The sequence below is a fragment of the Plectropomus leopardus genome, chromosome 10, assembly GCF_008729295.1.
Source record: "Plectropomus leopardus isolate mb chromosome 10, YSFRI_Pleo_2.0, whole genome shotgun sequence".
Classification (NCBI taxonomy): Eukaryota; Metazoa; Chordata; class Actinopteri; order Perciformes; family Serranidae; genus Plectropomus; species Plectropomus leopardus.
Genome location: NC_056472.1, coordinates 11,732,929 through 11,750,200, shown reverse-complemented (window position 1 = coordinate 11,750,200; position 17,272 = coordinate 11,732,929). Strand labels below are relative to the sequence as shown.

Sequence of the window (17,272 nt, the reverse complement as noted above, 5' to 3'; positions counted from 1 at the left end):
ATCTGCAAGTTTATTTTCTGTGGCCTGCGACCTAACATAGCTCTAATTGTGTTGATGTGTGACGTTTTGTACCATCATGTATTTTCCTTAATTTCCTCCCGGATTCCCCTCTGTCTGTTCATATATACCAGCAAGCTGAAATTATGTTTAAATAGAGTTTAAATCTGAAATGTTTGAAAAAGCCCGGCAAGTATTGCAAGAAAAGCAAGTTTTTATTATCAATCCTCTGAAAGTAAAGGAGACGTGTTGAAATTTTTATCTATGAAATTTCAGGGGGACCCTGTGAAGATTTATAATGCGTGTCTATTTCCACTTTGTATACAAAAATGAAGCTAAAATATCAATTGGAGCCAAAGCCAATTGGAGCCAAAGTCCTGAATGAAGACTTAAACATACAGCAGCATGATGAGAAGTACCTAAAACAACCGAAAACATCTTTGAAAAAAGTGTATTTGATAAGTACATTGACCTTTAAGTTTGGCCCTTGTACCATCCGCTGGCATAGTGGGAGCGGAGTTTATAATTTCTATTAATTTTGCAGTTCTTCTTTGACACAAGTTACTTGTGCTTCTAGTGGGTACTGAAGTACCTCAACAAACAATGCAGCTGTTTCTTTGCAGAGCATCTTCTTACAGATAGCATTTAGCAGCAGGAGTAAAAAGTCTACCTTTTATTTTTTCATTTCGTTACTCTTGCATTATTTCTAAGGATATTTAAGGACACACCTGTGCTTGCTTTGCATTTTAAGCCATTTTTTAGATGCAGTTTGCACAGTTTCCCTGTATGTTTATGTGCAGAATCATCAGGATTGCTTTGGGGGTTGGTCAGATAGTCCAGTAGAGAGGATGAGAGGATATGTTTTCTTCCACTAGATACTTTAAGTTGTGTTTCATAAATATACATAACCATGTGTTGTACATGCCAACATGTTTTCTGGGGTTTTTTTAATTGCAGAAAAGGTGACATTTCCTACTATAGATGCACATATCTGACCCGGTGGTTAGCCAAATGTAATGGAAAAATAAATCAGAATATCGGGGTTGAGAATCAAATTTGATATCTGTCTGTCTGTCTCACCAAACACAGTGCAAAAAGAAATGTATTAGAAACATTTATTCATCTTTGCATCTGTTCTCTGCCCTCCCTCCCTCCATGACTTGGAGACAGTAGGAATGCTGAGGCGGTGGTTCTAGGCCATTCTAGCTCTTGTCTCCCTCCTTCTCTCTCTCTGCCTCTCACCCAGTGTGTGTGCATGAGTTTGGCATAGAGCGAGCACTAAGGACTTGCTGCTGTCAGCCCAAACGCTCCAATAGCACCTCTCTCTCTTACGTATGGAGGCCAAAATGGCCACTCATCATTCCTCCCTTGCCTCTCTGACTGACTCACTCAGTAGCTCTCTGTCATTCTCCATAGTCAGGGTGTGACTATGGAAAACCACCACCAGGGTTTACTGGTAAAGTCTGTGTGTGCTTTCCACTATCAAACTACAGCTCAGCCAAAAGCCTTTACAATTCAACAATTCAATAGGCCCCTTTTTTCATCGCTGGGACATGCCAGGCCCCTTTTATTAACTTGCATTTTCCCCGAAGCACAGCAGATGTGAGTGCAGTTCCTCTTCCTGTGAGTAAGACACTATTTGCCAAAAAACTGGAATTAAACCAGAGACAAAGCCGACACACATGTAGGACTTCTCTCATCATAATCAGAAGGATGTCTTTGCATAGCTGTTATAATGACACATGTTTTTTTCAGTCATGCAGGTAAAGTGCTTTGAAGAGTAGTGCTAGTATACATTATCGTCGAAACAAACTATTGTCATGTTTTTGGCTGCTGCACTTAACCGCCTATTATCTGGTTTGATTTCTTTTCTTTCGGGTGATTTTATCATTTGTTGATGTTTGCGGTGATAGTTAAAGTGCATTAGTAAGGTTTAGTAGACTTTTGCTTTGCACACAGCATGTATACATGGGCCTGTTTAAAGGGATAGTTCAGATTCTTGTAGTGGGGTAATTATCCATATACAGCGTGTTACCTACAGTAGATGTCATTTGGCAAACACACACACACACACAGAAGCAGACTGGAGTCCAATGTGGAAGCGAAGTAATCCACTGCTTTTAAAGGAATTGGCAACAAAATGTATTTTAGCCACCTAGAAAAAACAATATCCATTCAAGTGTGTGCTATTTTGATAGTATTTTCACTGCTTTACCTTGATGTAAGACAGTGATTTCAAAGGGGAAAATGAAGCCATTATATTGCTCTCTTCAAAGCCAGACTCCACTGGGGGTGGGCAAAAAACAGTAATTTAGTATTGCTGAACACCTAGTCTACCTCTTCCTCAAGCTGTATTTTTTTTGTTATTGTGTGACTTTGGCATTTTAAAGAGTTAGTTCGGATTCACCAAAGTCACACAATAACATAAACAATCTAACCCGACAGGGCAGTGATAGACAAGCAGCTCCCGTGTTCAGTGAGCTAAAATTACTGTTTCTTGTGTTTATGTGCTTGTGTTAAATAATGTTGATGGCCCTTGTTTATTTTTGTAGCTTCACAAAGCCAGACAATATTTTATGAGTCTAGTTCTTGGATGTAAGTTTGAAAAGCATTCACTGAGAATCATTGGAAACTGGTCAGATATGCACTGAACCAGAATGTGAACTGTGGATAGTGTTAAGAAGATGACTTGCTACAACTATCAAAGCTTACAAAATATAACATGATTCTGCATCTGCAAGGCTTGTTTTGCACGTCAGATGCATAAAGCTGGTTTTGATAGAAAGTTGGATGTGAGTTTGTCAATATTTCATGATTATGTGATTTTCAAAATGAGAGGTATAAACTCTCCATTTCTTTCCAAATTACGTCACTTTGCCTTATCTTACTGTACTTTGCAAGGAAGCTGAATATACGAGATCAAGCAAGAATCCCAAGTGAATATGAGTGAATAATCAGAGAATCACAAGAGAATCCAGCCCTGTTTTGCTACACAGCCTGCTCTGATTAGCTCCCACAGTAGAAATGTCATTTTCAAATCCCTACCAATGAGCACATTTCTACTGTTGCATTGTATTTACAATCAAAGTCCATCCTTAGTAATCAGTATAATCAGTGTAAGTTACTAATGGTTGTGTAGTGTGGCAGTCAACATGCTGCTGTTGGCTTTTGGCTAATGACTTTTAGTGGCATTAGTCTGCTGTAAAGCAGCCTTACACTTTTACTGAAAAAATTCTGCAGTGTGAGACTTTACATTTTTCATCAAACAATCTAATATTATGATATAAATGATGAAATGTCTGTAATGTCAGCTGCTTGTGATAGGCTGTATTTTACGTCACATGGCATCGCAGCATTCAGCCTAGTCTAAGAGGTGCTAAGGGCCATCCACTGACAGTGAATTCTGACGCTGCCAGTATGTTAGGATGCTACATTAGGAATATTGAGCCTCTGAAATGTTTGAAAATTAGTCAGTTTTGAATTTATAAGCATCAATATTACTTTTCTTAATAAAAAGTGCAAAGTGACTCAGTTGGTTAACTGATCTGAGGTGCTGTAAGCAGGTTGCTGTATGTCACCCAGAAGTCATGTGATAGTGATTCAGCCCAGCACATGGAGACGAGTGAAATCCCCTGCATTATGCTCATGCTTTACCTGTTGTTTCTTGGCCGGCTGTCTCTAAGCCGGCGGAGGCCCTGCGAGTGCGTGTTGTGTTTTCTGTCTGCTGCGGGACTAAGCCATCTTAAGGGGGCCTTTCAATGAGAAATGACAAGATAAGACCCTGAGGCGCAGGGTCGCTTGTCTATCACGCAGGGGAACTGGCATAGAAAACTACAGGGTGTACAAAAAAATCGTGACTCATTTTGAACCTGCTGCTTTTGCAGTTTTGATGAGATGAACAAAAATCCTGATGACTTTGACCTCTCAGTGATTGTGACAAGCTTTATGTGACAAGAAAAAAATGTCTCATTTGTATTCTTTGACTTCTGGGACAATCTGTACTGTCAAGTCCGTCATACATCAGGTCCAAACCGCAGGAGATGCTTATATATTTATATTGCATATTCAGTGCATTCCTGTGGTCTCAGTTATGCGCTTATAAAATGACATTATTCTAAAGAAGAGAGATGTAATTGTATGTTGCAGCTGAAGCAATGTCAAACAGTTGAGGCTCAAAGTTTTCTTGTCCATCTGTGTCTCAGGCTATAGAGGGCAGAGGGCTTATGGCGTAGGAGCAGGGAAATCACTGGGCCACATGCTAATCTCCGTTGATGGTTTATGTAACTCCCAGTATCACATGATCACACGTCACCACCCGCCCAGCTACTGTCTGTACTCAGTAATGCACTCACTAGTCAGCCATTCAAACACAAATGGATGACATAGAGGAATAATGAGGAGCACACATACACACTGTCATCATAACCTGGCATGCTGCCTTTGATTCCCTTTGCAGCTGCACTCACTGATGCATCTATAGGGCGCGACCCAGATCTGCTCACTTAAATTTAAGAAGGAGCGAGGGGTGGCAACAAAAAAAAAAAAACACTAAACAAAGAAGCGCGTGTCACTTTGGAGTGTACATGATCTTGCTGACGGACGGCTCCATGAGAGTGCGGGGAGTACGAGGCCATGACGACATGGCAATGAAGCTTTTGTTCTGGGAGCTGGAGCAGCATCTCAAAAGGTAAAAAGATAAAGACAGGGATTCCCCAGGGAGTCAGTACAGTGTGGCACTGCTTGGGGCCAATCACTACAGTAGCCGCACACAAAGGGCTGCATGGATTTATTGTCCTTTCCATTCAGTCATTTGTGGCTTCAGGGGCAGTGTTAACACTGAGGGATACTTAAAGCAGATACTACAAGCCGTTATCTTTAGTAAAAATATTGGCGGGTGTGTTGATGTACAGTTTAAGTGTGAAAATATAGATGACATACATGTGGTATAAATTTGTGCCATTTAGTTACAACTCCAGGGGACCGTGTGAGTAATAAAACCCACAGCATGTTTCTTTTTTTGTCACTAAATTGCTCGCCATATCTGCTGTTTTGTAGCAGCTCTGTTGTCATCATCAGGTTTGTCCATCTGGTCCATCATTTCACATTGAGTCATCCTCTCTTCAACAGCAGTATAGCAACACATAAATGCCACAGAGTAATTGCCTACAAGATAAGCTGTGCTCCTTTTTGTACAAAATGCGCTATATAGTAACTCATTTGTTAGCCGGATGTTGGTATGTTTTTGTTGTATTTGGAGTTCATTCAACTTCATGGTCATTTTTAGGCCACAGTTAGTGGTAGTGTTGTATTAGATTGCCTGATATTGAGAGGTATTTCTAATATTTTCCTATTGTGTATGTAAGCATCTTTATTTTTTTGATGTTTAAATAAGTAAATAACCAGAATCAGAGTCTGATTATTTATTTATGTTAAAAAAAAGTTTACAACTACTGTAACTCTTTGTCATAGATTCTTTCTTTATTATCTTGACAAAAAAAGAGGTCAAACTTCAAATTATAATTTTGTGTTTATTATGTCGTAAGAAAAATGCATTTATATGCTCATAATTTATATGAAAATTATAAATGATTTAGGCTACAGATGGAGAGCATATTTATTCTTTAGAAAAATGTGTGTCCTCATATGTAGGCTACTGAAAACGCCCAACACTACCATGTGACCTCGAGCATTGACTTTCATACAGTTCATCAGATCTTTCTCTTAAGTTCCTTTAGTAGATCAATGATGTTTTTCAGAAAAATGCAGCAAAGCCATTGATTAAGTACATGTACCAATAAAACAGTTTTTTGTGACATTAACATTTCCACCAGGCATCACAGGAACAGTATAATAGGTCACTGCTGGAAACTAGCCATGGCAATATTGGAGTAGAATTTAAAAAGTACTTTACAATTATGAAGGAAAAACCAATGTTATCTGTCTTTTTACAAAGTTTACAAATCAGACTAAACAGTAACTTAGATCCAGTTGTTTGAGTGTTTTGTAATGCTTTAACTTTGGACTTGTTGTTTAAAGCATCCTGGCCATGACCTTTCAAGGTGTGTTTTCCTGAACTATGATCTCATTTTCTTTTGGCTAGCTGCCAGTTGATCCACGTTTAGCTCTGAACCAAGCCTCTGTGTGCTTGTGTGTGTGCTTCAGAATGTGACCGTGTTAGATGCAGGTTTTATCCCACAATTGAACAGGCTATTTGGGTCTGGATAATTAGCTAAACCCTTCCTCCAGTCAAAGAAGAGACCGGAAGAGATAAGTTTGGCTTAAAGCCTCTTATTAAGCAGTTTGGCGTCATGTTAAGTGCTGAAGTGTTTGACTGGGATCAGAGGTGAGCAGCAGCTGACATCAGCACCAGTACTCAGAGGCTGTGTCTGAGCCTATCTTCTTGGTAGTTTGTGCTTAATAAGCCTGCACTGTCCTGTGATACCCAAATTAGTCTAAGCCCCCATTTAAAGGTGGCTGTTGACTTTAAATCTCTTGTTAAGGTACTCAGCCTGTGCTCCATGTTCTCAATTTGAGTATTTCTCCTCATCTGTCTGTTGGCTCTCCCATTCTTCTCTCTTACTACTAAATATGTACACCACTGGAAGCTGTCTCTCATTCACGCCCTTTATACAACAGCAACATATCAGTAGTGCTCAGTGCCTCAAGAATTTGTTGGTTTTTTTTTAAACTATTTGCAAATGTGTTTTTTACATGTACCTAAGCATAGGATCTCACTTTACCATACCTGTGGTTCCTTATCCATTTTCCCTCATGTTTGCTCAGTGCCACACCTGACCTCTTGGGTTTTTTTTGTTGTTTTTTTTTTGTATTTTTTAAATTCTTTTTATTAGCATAAGCATTTTATTAGCATTTTAGGTGGGGTTGTATTATATACTTAATCATAATCAGTTTATTACCGACAGCAGTTGGTGGTCAGGATGCTCCCAGATGAGAAGTAGCCTGGAGTACCACCACGGAAACAACACAATGAACTGCTGTGGACAGAGTCAGCAGCATACTGTATTTTAGCCATCAATACCAATACCTGATTGCTGCGGTGTGTGACCTTTAAGTTACAAAAATATACATTTGATTTGCTGATTTCTAATGTTTTTAGCTAGCTACAGGCAATTTGTGAGCATTTCAGCCCTGGTTTGCTCCCAGGCGCGTGTGTTTTTCAGGGTATGACACGTTGTGCTCTGTTTCTATGCTCTTCTCAAAGCCACAAGACTTCTTGTACAAAAACAGTACTTTTACCTTGCAGAACACGGGAGGTGCTGGTTTACCACTGCCTCAGTCTGTTAGTTTGTCTCTGGTATTGTGTGACTTTGGTGAACTAACCCTTTTAACCATCAACGTCACACAATAACCTTAACAAACTAACAGACTGAGGCAGCAGTAGACCCGCAGCTCCTGTGTTCTGAAAGTTAAATTTAGAAACTTGATGAGAGCAACATTTCAAAGATTGACTACATCTTCTCTTATTTGGTAATTGTGCAAGAAACAGGATTTCTGTATTTGTTTCTCGTATGCTGAGGTCTGAATAATGTGCACATGTGAATAGAGACAAGAATGTCAAGAGTTACGTACACATGGTTTTGAAGGGTTTTGGGTGTACATGGAATGTGTGAGAATGGACCTTTGGACTGTGTAGGGAGGTGTGTGTGTGTGTGTGAGAGAGAGAGTGTGTGTGTCTTATTTAGTGGATGTCTGAGGTGAGAATTTCTGTCAGGAGTTGTTTTCGGTGCAGCTGTCTGGCCAAGATACTCCCCCTCTATAAAACTATTTTGGGTGTGTTTTATAATGTTGTTTGAGTCAGATTGATCTCATTGATTTCACACATTTTTCACTGTCTTAAAGATGTTATACAGATGTGTAATTTACCGGTAAGACAGGTCAAATGGTATCTTGCAAACAACCCATGCTCTACGGAACCACAGGGGAGTTTAAAACCACATATGACGTGTTTTAATCAAGCCAGTGACAGTCCAGGCATGCACCAAAGACAAATTGCTTGAGAATGTAACTGTTACTCCTTGTTTTGGAAGTGGGGTGTTTGCACGACAGTGAAGTGTGATGGTGCCTGTGCCTGTGTGTTCAGAATGTCTCTGTATCAATTAAAAGCATATTTAGCTGCAAGTGTTTGAAAGATTGCCATTTAAAAAATGAGATTTGTCAGATTAAATCTCTCAACAGTGTATTGATTCTGGCTGAATATATTAACATACACCTTGTTTTTCACCACTGGATCTGTGTTTTTAATATACCACCCCTTGCATTGATTGATATGCACCTGTAATAGACACAAGTCCCTATCTTCACACTTGATTCACAGCCTAAGCATAGTTTTGCCTTTTGTGCTCAGTTAAATTTGAGACTTTGAAATACAAGTTTGACAATTGATGCTTGTTAAGCAAGGCTTTCTTAAAGATGTGTCTATGCCCCACAGTTCTGCAGTGCTGTACAGGGCCACATGGGGGCAACATGCGTATAGACATGATAGCACTTCATGGATGGCCAGAGCATTTTTATGAAACATCTGCCCATGGTTTAGCTCGGTCATATTGTTATCCTGTGGTCGTGGGTCTAAATAAGATAATTACACCCTAAACCAATGCAGAAAATGCTCAAATGAGTGCATAAAAATTCACCAGAATGCAGGAAATAAGTATTTGATGATTTACTGGTGAAACAAACACCCTGCCCTCGCCCCTGGATTAGAGTTGCAACATGATGATATTTTGACGTCATGATAACCATCTTAGAAAACATCACTGTTACGATATCACACTATTATAGTGTTATTACTATCAGGTTCAATGACATTTCAAGGAATGAAAAAGAAGGGCTTTTTTAAGTTAGACCACAATTTTCTCACTTGTATTGAAACCATTTTTAATGACAGTGTGTGTAAGAAATCTTTTTGACAATAACAAAATGAAAGTGAGATTCTCAGTCCAGTTGCAATTTTGTCAGTACCATAGATGAGCAAATTCTCTTTTCCTGGTTTATCGCTGCAACCATAGCACGGGACATGTTGATTATTTTCTGCGTTGTGATCAAAAATGTGAAGTGTGAAATTTTTGTTGTGGGGGGTGTTGAATGCTGGTATCTTTTTTGAGTACCTAGATACTATTAGCCCCTGTCCAGGTATACTACTTCAACTTTTCTCAAAACAGGGCAAATAATTGAAAGGGTTATAGTATAAAAATGTAGTGGCGAGGAACAGTACATATTCTAACATCCCTAAATTTAATCTAAATGTGCACTAATAAATACTAATTTGGGACCGAAACCTAAAAAACTGTTATATTCACTGATATTCTGGAGAAGAATTACTGACCTTACATATTATTTTGTATAAGTGAAATTATAATCAGAGGGATTGCCTGTAACTGCTCCCATGGGAATAAAACACTTCTTGCTATGGAGATAAAAACAAGATCACATCTCAAAGGTTAAATTCCTGTGTGCCTCTTTATGGGCACTACTTAGTGTTCCAAAAACAAGGCAATTACTTGAAAGGGCTGTACAATGAAAAATGCTGTAGTGAGCAATTGTTAACATTCTAACATCTGCAAAACTGAGCTTAATTATGAAAAAAGGATAACAGTTAAATCGCAAATACTAATTTGTGACCAACACCTACAAAATATTATTTTCAGTAACGTTCATTAATTTATTTAAAAGCGACCATGTACAGTTTAAAACATTAATGTCACCATACCAGATTAGCAGTCCCGCGGCAGCTAGAGCAAAGACACGGCACAATAACACAGTAATGTACGGTAAAGCTGTATGAAAAAGAAAAAAAAATACACGACAAACGATACACACAATAGCACATGATATAAAGTTAAACAAAGAAGAAGACACGAGTCAGACAATGCCACACAATACTACACAAAAAGCACATCGCTAGTTACAAGCTAGACACAATAGCACATCACTAGTGAACACTTGTCAAAATCAAAACAAGCAATTAAGTTACATTCTGGAAAGGAATAACTGACCCTACGTTTTGTATGAGTGAAATAATTATCAGAGGAATTCCCTGTAAAAAAAACAAAAAACAAAAAAACAAAAAAAGACAAAAACAAGATCTCGTATCTTAAGTTAGGATGGGGTAAATTCCTGTGTTAACAAAGCCCCTAGCAGCACTAACGGCTGGGACACATACACATAAAACAGCAGCTGATTAATGTGTATTGTCGCCGTAACTCAACGGCACCAAATGTAGCCCTTCCCCTGGCTGTTTTTCACTACTACAGCCCTTTCTTCTCCCCTTCCCATCCGGTTTTCCCCGGTTTCATCCACCTCCTCTCCGTTCTTTGAATATTTTATGCAAAAACATGTCAGCTGAGCGGCAGGTGGGGGCGTGCCTGAATGTATTATGCAAATAGCGCTCCTCTTCACCAATCAGCGGCCGGCCTGTGTGTGTGTCGCTGGATAAATTATGCGGACTAGTCCCCAGCAGCAGATTTTTGTGTTACGCCGAGATGAGCTGACCTTGGATTGTGTTCGTGCCGCTGCGGTCGGTGCACGAGCTCTGATAGAATATAGAAACAGCGCGTGTGGATGTGTCTCGCGGAGCTGGTGGCGTGGAGGTCGAGTCGGGACGCGGGGCTGTTTGTTTAGCGGACTGTAAAAACATGACCAGCATGAATACGCCGTGCTACACCGTGGCTATGGATCTAGGCGTCTGCCAGCTGAGAAATTTCTCCATATCGTTTCTGTCGTCCTTATTGAGCGCAGAAAGCTCGCACGTCAAGCTCGACAATAGGTAAATAATACTGTTATGTTATCCTTTAAATATTTAGGGCTCCGCTCCTTTCAGCGGTAATGTCACCGCTGTGTGATGGAGGTAGTGCCCTGTCGACAGATGCTACACTGGCATTACACTCACAGGCCATAAACGCTTTCCAGGACAGGGCATGAGGGTTTTATAGAAATTTCTAGAGGCTTCCTGTAACGACCCTCTTTTCTATAAAGGCTGGCTCTCCGTAGGCTCTCCATCTTTTTTTATGTCACAGCACAGATTGGTTTAAAATGTCATATTAATTTCTCTTTTCTTCTTTTGCAGCTCGTCAGGAGCCAGCGTTGTGGCCATAGATAACAAGATTGAACAAGCAATGGTGAGCTTTCAACTTTTTTGCTTTAACATTACATTGTGGAAAATAGAGACGACTATAAAGGCTTTTAATCCGTGTAAGGGACTGTACTTTATTTAGCAGATGCGACTTTGTTATTTTTTATATCATAACTATCTTCTTCCTTGAGTGACTGGGGGAAAATGCACGACCCTCCTTCCACTATGAATAAGTACATTTCACAGACTTTGGCAATGAGAAGAGTGCGATTTGGGAGATTTTCAAAGAAATCATGTTTTAGAACCTATTTGGTTTTGTTGTTCTGGGGGTATTTAAAATCAGTACAAAATGCAGTCATTTAACGTTGAATGTCCCTTCCCTAAGTCAAATAAAAACGCTTAAAGTTATTTGAAAAGCTTTCCCATTTTGCACCACCCTCTCCCCTCTAATAAATAACGGACAGTCCCTTATATTATCTTCTCTGTGTAGTTTAATCAGTAGTGAATGAGCGGAAACCCAAACAATAGTGTGTATTCCTTTAAATCTCTAGCATAAAAACACATTTTTATTACGCTTATTATGTAGTAAAATTAATACTTGACAATATACTTTGCTCGTCCCCTCATAAATAACAGTGTACGCTATGATGGGGCCAAGTTAATGTTTGTGCTAATGTTGAACTAGCTTAAAAATCTAACATCTTCTACAAAATACAGTAACGGTAGCCACCTCAAACTGTACCCAGCTTGAGTCAACGTCACGATTAATTTATTTAAGTATATGTATATCTTTTTTATTCGTGCAGTACATTTGTTATCTCCCTTGTGGTGTTTTACTTTGATTCAGTCTTTTTTCCCAGAAAATGAAACGGACTCTCTGTTGTTGTCCCTGCTGTCAGCTCTGTTGCTAGGCAAACTGGAATGCTCTCACGCCTCGTTATAAATATCTCGCCCTCTGATTGGTCCACACTTAAACGTGGGCAGGGTTAATGACGTAGCACCCTGGGAATATTCCTCTCACTCACGTTTTCTTTTTATCGTCAGTTTATTGTGTTATTATCACCAGATTGGATTTGATATGGCATCATTTTTAAATCTCTGTCCCAATTTATGGCACAATGCACGTTTAGTTTGTAATATTTTCAGGGAACAATCATTTTGTGTGTATTTTTTATGGTGCTTTGTTGCAGCATCATATCATGTAATGATTTCTACATAGCATATTACAGTGGTGAGCATGTTGCTTATCATCAGTATAACACTTAAAATTTCTTTAAAGTGGCTTCCCCGTGCTGTATTAAATCATGACATGTTGTGACACTGTTTGTTTTATTTTTAATATTCTTTTATCCAAATTTCGAAGGATAACAAAAAAGGAATTGAGCGGTTTCATATTTTTGTAGGTTACAATGACAAACGAGATAATGTCACACATTTTAAAGAACAACCCTCCCATATCACTACAAATTCTCTGACCTGAAGTGTTATTAAAATCTTTTACAACCACACCAGAAAAGCCCCAAATGTGTTGTAGTAAAACTAATGAAATTATTTTTTAAACAAAAGTTATATAAATGTATACATGTTTTTATAAATAAGATTATACCCCTTTGCAATATACTGTTTAGAACAGCATTTTTGAATAATTTCCTGGCATAATGAAAAGAGGGATTTTATTTTCCCATATCATTTACCAGAGACCAACATATACGCCTGAATCTAACGTAATAGTAAGTCAACAAATAACAAGTAGCCATGCTGACATGCCTATTTTGCTGGGGTTTTAAGAGAAGAGCGGAGCAAAGTAAAACAAGTTATGATTTCGGGCGTTACTGTATTTTTCAAACAGCCTCAGTAGCCACATCTATTGTACCTGCAGTCCTCCCCGTTGTTGTTATCACTCCTCATTGCTAATCTTGAATCCCACCAATGCGCTCATTGTTAATTTTCATTTCAGTGGAAACCTCAGTTTTATGTCACAGTATTAGACAAAACAATCAACTTTGTGAAGTGGGTGGATTCAATGATCTGGATCCATGCAAAGAAATGAGATTACATACAAGAAATAATCAAAGACTGGGCGTTAGGTGAGGTTTGGGCTTGACTCGTCCTTGATGTAAATTTTTTAATATGTTGCAATAATAATCTCGTAACGTGTCTGTCTCAGGACCTGGTGAAGAGTCACCTGATGTACGCCGTGCGTGAGGAGGTGGAAGTCCTAAAGGAGCAGATTAAGGAGCTGATTGATCGTAACTCCCAGTTGGAGCAGGAGAACACCCTGTTGAAGACACTGGCCAGCCCGGAGCAGATGGCCCAGTTCCAGGCCCAGGTTCAGACCGGCTCCCCGCCTGCCCCTTCAACAGCTGCCACCCCGGGACCCCCGAGCGCCGCTGCCCTCACCCAGCCCACTTCGCACAGCTCTGGTCCCTCGGCGTAGCCTGGTCTGCACAGACAGACGGACAGACTGACTTTTAAGTTCTGCTGCAGCAGCAGAGTTAAACCTTGCCTTCTACAGCAGGAGGTTATGCTGTTAAGACAAGAATTTGCACATATTTATCTCTCAGAAGGATGCAGCTAGTGGGACAGGAGGTGTGGTGCTGTACAGCACGGTGGTGGAGGGTGACAATCTTGAGATGCTGTAAAGGGGAGTTGGTTTCAGCGGAGGATTGAATCATCGAACATTTGCCAAATATCCCTTGGACATATCAACTAGAATGTCTTACCAAGAAGAAACAAAAACAGCTTATCAGTGGCGACAATATACTTAGCTATAGAAAAAAAATCACTGTGCCTGTGTCTGGATTTTAAGTGATGTCGATTTTACTGATGATGGCGGTGGAAGCGCAGGAGGTGGAGGATTGTATTGGTTACCAATTTTTTTTTTTTTTTGCTGAATGATGTAAATAAAAGAGGTTCTCTCTCAAGGCTGAAGTTACAGACTGAGAGATGTGAGGGAGCGGAAAAAGCCTTCTCTGAGTGACATATGAAGAATGTGAGCAATTATTATGACAAAGTCCCCATCTGGAATGGGGGAGTCGAGGGAGGGCTGGGGAGGGGGCGGGAGGGTATTCTTGAACAACACCCGGCAGCATTGATGACGTTACTTCAACCGTGGGTTGGTGGGATGAACAAAACATGGTTTCTTATGGAGATGATGATATTCTATTTCAGTATTTCACTTTCAAGCTCCTCATTTTGCCCTCGACAAAGCTCATCATTGCTGTTCTCTCAACCCTGCAGTGGCATGTAATTTAAACCTTATTTGACAGGGTTGGGACATTTGGGCTAAGCTGCATTTTCTTTTTTTTCCTAAAAGTTTGACGGGCAGAAGAAGATGTATATTTCTGTATAGTGTAAGTACCATGTAAAATAGTGCGGAGAGGGAGAAAAACAACAGAGGCTATCTTGGCCACACAGATTGAAGCGGGTGAGCGGGGAACATGCTGGTCTTGCCCAGTCTGTGTCGTCTATTTTTAATGCTGTATTTTCAAGATTCTGTGGATGGACAGGAGTTTAGGTTATTTAACTGACAACACACAGACAGCAAAGGTGTCCATATCCCTTACTGCGACATTAACTCTTACTGTAAAATCATTTTCACTTGGCTCTTTTTCTTTCTGGAGTATTGCACCTTTATATTTTCTTTTTATTTGACAGTGAAGTACTTTTGGATGAACAATATCTTAAATCTCAGCATTTAAAAAAACAAACTCTAGAGATGTTTTTTTTTTCTTTTTCATTCTGTGTATCAGTTGTATGCTCATGTTCTGTGCATGTTTCTGCAAAAACCGGATGAGATATTGTAACATACATACCACAATTGCACTTGACAGCTGCACTTCACAACTTTTAATAAACATGCTTAAGGAAGAATAATCACCTGGTCATCTTTTTGTTCTTATTTTTGTCTCGTGGCAGCTGAGATCAGTCATTGTGAAGATGCGAATGTGCACTGCCTGTCAGCAGATGTGTGAGATGTGACAGATAGTTTGTCTCTATTATAGAGTCCTGTCACATGTGGAGTCATGCTGCTTTCTGCATGCATGGTGTGGAGCTGAAGTCCTCTGTGCTTCAGGGTGTTTCTGAATCGGGGTTAATTACTCCTGACTATGTATTTGAACCTTGTTGTAAGCAGGGAGGTGAAAGTCACAGCCTAGTGGTGCTTGGATTGAAGCTGTCATTGGATGACCATAGATTAAGGTTCAAGCAAAAAAAAAAAAAAGTAAAGTCAAGATTCCTGATCATTTCCACCGTAATAAAGAACCACTTAAATTCAGGCAATATATAGTGAACAAAAATTTAAATGACCCACAGTAATGGAAAACCCGGAAAAGTCACTGAATTAAACAACCACATTTTCCAGGCCTGGAAACTTAATAGAATTGGTAAAAAAATCGTGACAGTCATAAGATCTTGTTCTGTGTGATGAAGATGTTGATGTAGTGTTGATCCAGTATGCACTGATGTGCAACGTCCTACATATGTTCTCCTTGTGATCGTCTCTCCATAAATTACGTTTAAATGCAGTTTGAATCTGATGTGCTTGAAAAATTTCGGGCAGATGGGGCAAGACATTTTTTATATCAAGGAACCTTGAAATGTCATGGAAAAGTTTAGAAATTTTGAAAATGTGTGGGAACCCTGAATTATGCACCACTTAAATTCAGGCAATACATAGTCAACAAAATTCTTTTGCAATTTTTTTAAAACCTGCGTCAGAGAGCACTTCCTCCTGACAGATGTGGCATATCAAGATGCTGATTAACCAGCATCATTAGTACACAGGTGTGTCTCGGGCTGGCCACCATTAAAGGCCACTCTAAAATGTGCAGTTCGATCACACAACACAACGCCACAGATGTGACAAGTTTTGAGGAAGCGTGTAATTGGCACGTGGACCGCAGGAATGTCCATCGGTGCTGTTGCATTCACACCCACAGACCACATGCAGCCTCGCCCCCTCAGGACCCCCACACCCAGTGTGTTCACCTCCGAGATTGTATCAATCCAGCTGATGCAACAACTGGTTTGTGCAACTGAAAAATGTCTGCATAACATGAAGAAACTGTCTCTGCATGCTCATCATCCTCACCAGGGTCTTGACCTGACAGAGGCTCGTCACTGTAACTCGTGCGGTTGTGAGTCCGGTTGGATGAACTGCAAGTTCAGGGAAGTGACACAGGAGACATGTTATAGTAGTGAAATGAACAATAAGGTCATGGGCAACAGCTCTGTGACATTCCTGCAGCAGTACGTCAATGGCCGGCTCCCTCTAAACTCGTAACATCTGTGTCATTGTGTTATGTGATCAAAGTGCACATTTGTCCATCCCAGGGCTCACCTGTGTTATCATGCTGTTTAACCCTTCGAAAACTGAGCAAACTGGCGTGACCAGTAGCTTTACAAGAATAGCCAAAAAAAATCTTTTTTTGTAACATTTTTTAAACAAGAGAATTATAAAAATTGTTTTCTGGAGATTTTTCCTCCCTTTTTGAGAGAAATCAAATCAATTTTCTCAGGTTTCAGAGGTTAAAATGCTTGTGAAAGGCATCTGAATTCAGCACAAGAAAACTGACATCAATCCCAGGTGTTAAAAGGTTAACCAGCATCTTGATATGCCACACTTGTCAGGTGGGGAGGGGGGGGTTTAAATAAATAACTCAATAATGTTGTCATGAAGTGATATTACACCAAAACGTTGCAGGAAAACTACTGACACATCCAACTTCACCTTGTCAAACATTTGCTACTTGAATTGTTTAGTTTTTCATGTCATCCAGGGAGTAAAGACCCGATAAAATGCCCCAACAGTACAGTTCAGTACTCTGTGTGTGTGTGTGTGTGTGTGTGTGTGTGTGTGTGTGTGTGTGTGTGTGTATACGCACTGATAAACACAAAAGCAGAATAAAACTGGGCGCCCCCTAAATGTTGGACATTTATTTGAAAAAAGATTCTTCTCACGTAACACAGACGAACACTTAGACAGATATGGCACATTGTCAGCAGGATTCACTGGCCCCACACACTCTCACATCAACAGTCACAACTTAACACACACACACACACACACACACATAGGTGCCAAGTGAGTAATGAGACACACTTTTTCCAGCCGGCGTGGTTTTAGACTGTCCATAGAAAAGCTGTCAGTACCACAGACTGCAACACTGTAAACACTGATTGAGG

At 39.9% G+C, this 17,272-nt stretch overlaps 1 protein-coding gene across 1 annotated transcript in view; it reads left to right on the top strand.

The window, feature by feature from the left end:
* LOC121948787 (TSC22 domain family protein 1-like) overlaps positions 1–14,962 on the top strand; it is a 39,866-nt gene extending 24,904 nt beyond the window's left edge. The window contains exons 2-3 of the mRNA XM_042494253.1: positions 11,081–11,132; positions 13,254–14,962. Coding sequence (XP_042350187.1) covers positions 11,081–11,132; positions 13,254–13,523 — 322 coding nt within the window. The 3' untranslated portion in view covers positions 13,524–14,962. The remainder of the gene's footprint in view (positions 1–11,080; positions 11,133–13,253) is intronic.
* Positions 14,963–17,272: the final 2,310 nt, after the last annotated feature.